Source organism: Hippocampus comes, unplaced genomic scaffold (genome assembly GCF_001891065.2).
Source record: "Hippocampus comes isolate QL1 unplaced genomic scaffold, H_comes_QL1_v1.1 scaffold158, whole genome shotgun sequence".
In the NCBI taxonomy this organism is placed as follows: Eukaryota; Metazoa; Chordata; class Actinopteri; order Syngnathiformes; family Syngnathidae; genus Hippocampus; species Hippocampus comes.
In genome coordinates, this window is record NW_017805548.1 from 192,028 (window position 1) to 193,861 (window position 1,834).

A 1,834-nucleotide genomic window follows, 5' to 3' on the forward strand; every position below is an offset into this window, starting at 1 on the left:
GTGTCGTCGTTCCGTAGCATCGGGTGGGCGTTGCGTGTATTTAAGCTCCCGCGGCATGACGTCTCAATCCGGGTTACGGGTAGTGGAATTTCCGCTTACGTAAGTTCCGGTAACATGTAATATCGTAGTCAAAATGTTAATGCACAGGTTTTTGTTCCAGGTGAAGGAAATTCCTTTTCATAGAATTCCGGGGATGGGAATATTTACTGTAAATGTAATCTCAAGATACTCCTTGTATGAAGCTTATGTAAAACCAGTGAGTGGACATTAAAGAGAGGCAACAGAACCTCACAAGTACAGACAAATTGTCCAAAGAACCACATGACTTCACAGGATCAACCTCGATTGAAACATGGGATGATCATCTGCCTCAACCAGTTAAATAGCAAATTGTCAGAAGTGTAAAAAAATGGTAACATGCATTTAAACATCCATCCATCTCTTTTTAAATTAGGGTCTTTTAGCTGACTTTGCGCAAAACTCTGGACTGATCATCAGGCAGTCAAAGGGCACATAATGGGCAAACACAAGCTTTTACAATTTGGTCTTCAATTAGCCATGTTTCTGGGATGTGGGAACAAGCCAGAGTACCTGCAGAAAACCACGCAGCCATGAGGACAACATGCACACAGAAAAGCCAGAGCCATAATTTCAAAACGAAACCATATAACTGTGAGGCACACATTTCTCAATTGTATATGGCTAAGTATGGCAAAAAAGTAAGTCTTGAGCCTGGCTTCTGCAGCACTTTACTACACTTGTACAGCACATCATCTTTACCTCGAAGAAAGGTTTTCATAATGCCCAAGAAGTGAAACATGTGGACACAAGGCTACGGGAGACTGGCCTGCTATTTGCTTCCCCCGTCTCATTTGTCGTGCACGACAGGGCCGGGAAGGGTCATGCACACACCCGCACACACACACAGTATGCCATCAAGGAGGCATGCAGGCTCGCTGTCACCTTGCTTGGCCCTGTGTGCTGTGAGGAGACAACAAATAGGACGCCCCCCGCCCCACAGACAAACACTCGCAAACCCACTCGCGCGCGTACACACACCCACGCAAACACGCACGCGGGCACAAGCACAAGTACGCACGTAGGCTCCAGCCAGCGACCGATCAACGGCCCGCCTCCTGTCGCCGGCTCGGCCGTCACAGCTGTCCGCTACTTCCACGCTAACAGCGGCTAACGTTACCTTGATGTACGGCGACGTTGCAGCCGTGTCCATCACAGTAAACGAGCGGATTCTCAGCCCAGCCTCGCTCGTCCGAACACACGCAGCAACCACCAACCATTTCCCGCATGCTGCTTCCATATGAAGAAATGTATTTCCCCCTCCCGGCGACGGCGCAGACCTCGCTTTAGGCCTGTCAAGGGGTCGTTCCGCTCACTCGCGTCGCATTGGGCATGGTCGCGGGCCGCTTAGTCGTGCTCGGTACTGGCGCAACCTCGGCGTAAGGTTTGTGGCGGTGCCTCTGCTACGTTTTTTTTCGTGATGTCCTCCCAGTCCCCATAGAGGCGATGCAGTGCGCATGCTCACATCGAATCCTCCGGGTCGGGAGAAATGTCAGAGCAAAGGTACTGTAGCAGTAGCACGTTATTATTTTTACTCCCATGTCTCTGCTTTCACATTTCCCCCCTCCACAACCGCGATTTTACTACAATTTATCAGAACTGTCTGACGCTTTTACTGTACAAGCTAATTTTTGATCACAACATCGAAACGTGGACGGCGGCATTAAAACCGCTGGATGGGTACTTTCTGAATCACGCCACAAGGGCGCCATCCGCAGGATCTGAAAAGAACAACCAGTTAATAATCATGTTGATG

General features: G+C 49.5%; 1 protein-coding gene across 2 annotated transcripts in view; it reads right to left on the reverse strand.

The window, feature by feature from the left end:
- Positions 1–1,627, reverse strand: part of LOC109521730 (MLLT6, PHD finger containing) — a 35,553-nt gene extending 33,926 nt beyond the window's left edge. The window contains exon 1 of one of the 2 annotated variants that reach the window (XM_019879758.1): positions 1,199–1,627. In XM_019879758.1, coding sequence (XP_019735317.1) covers positions 1,199–1,307 — 109 coding nt within the window. In that variant the 5' untranslated portion in view covers positions 1,308–1,627. Of the gene's footprint in view, positions 1–780 lie in introns of both variants that reach the window. The other variant, XM_019879759.1, reaches the window with a different exon arrangement.
- Positions 1,628–1,834: the final 207 nt, after the last annotated feature.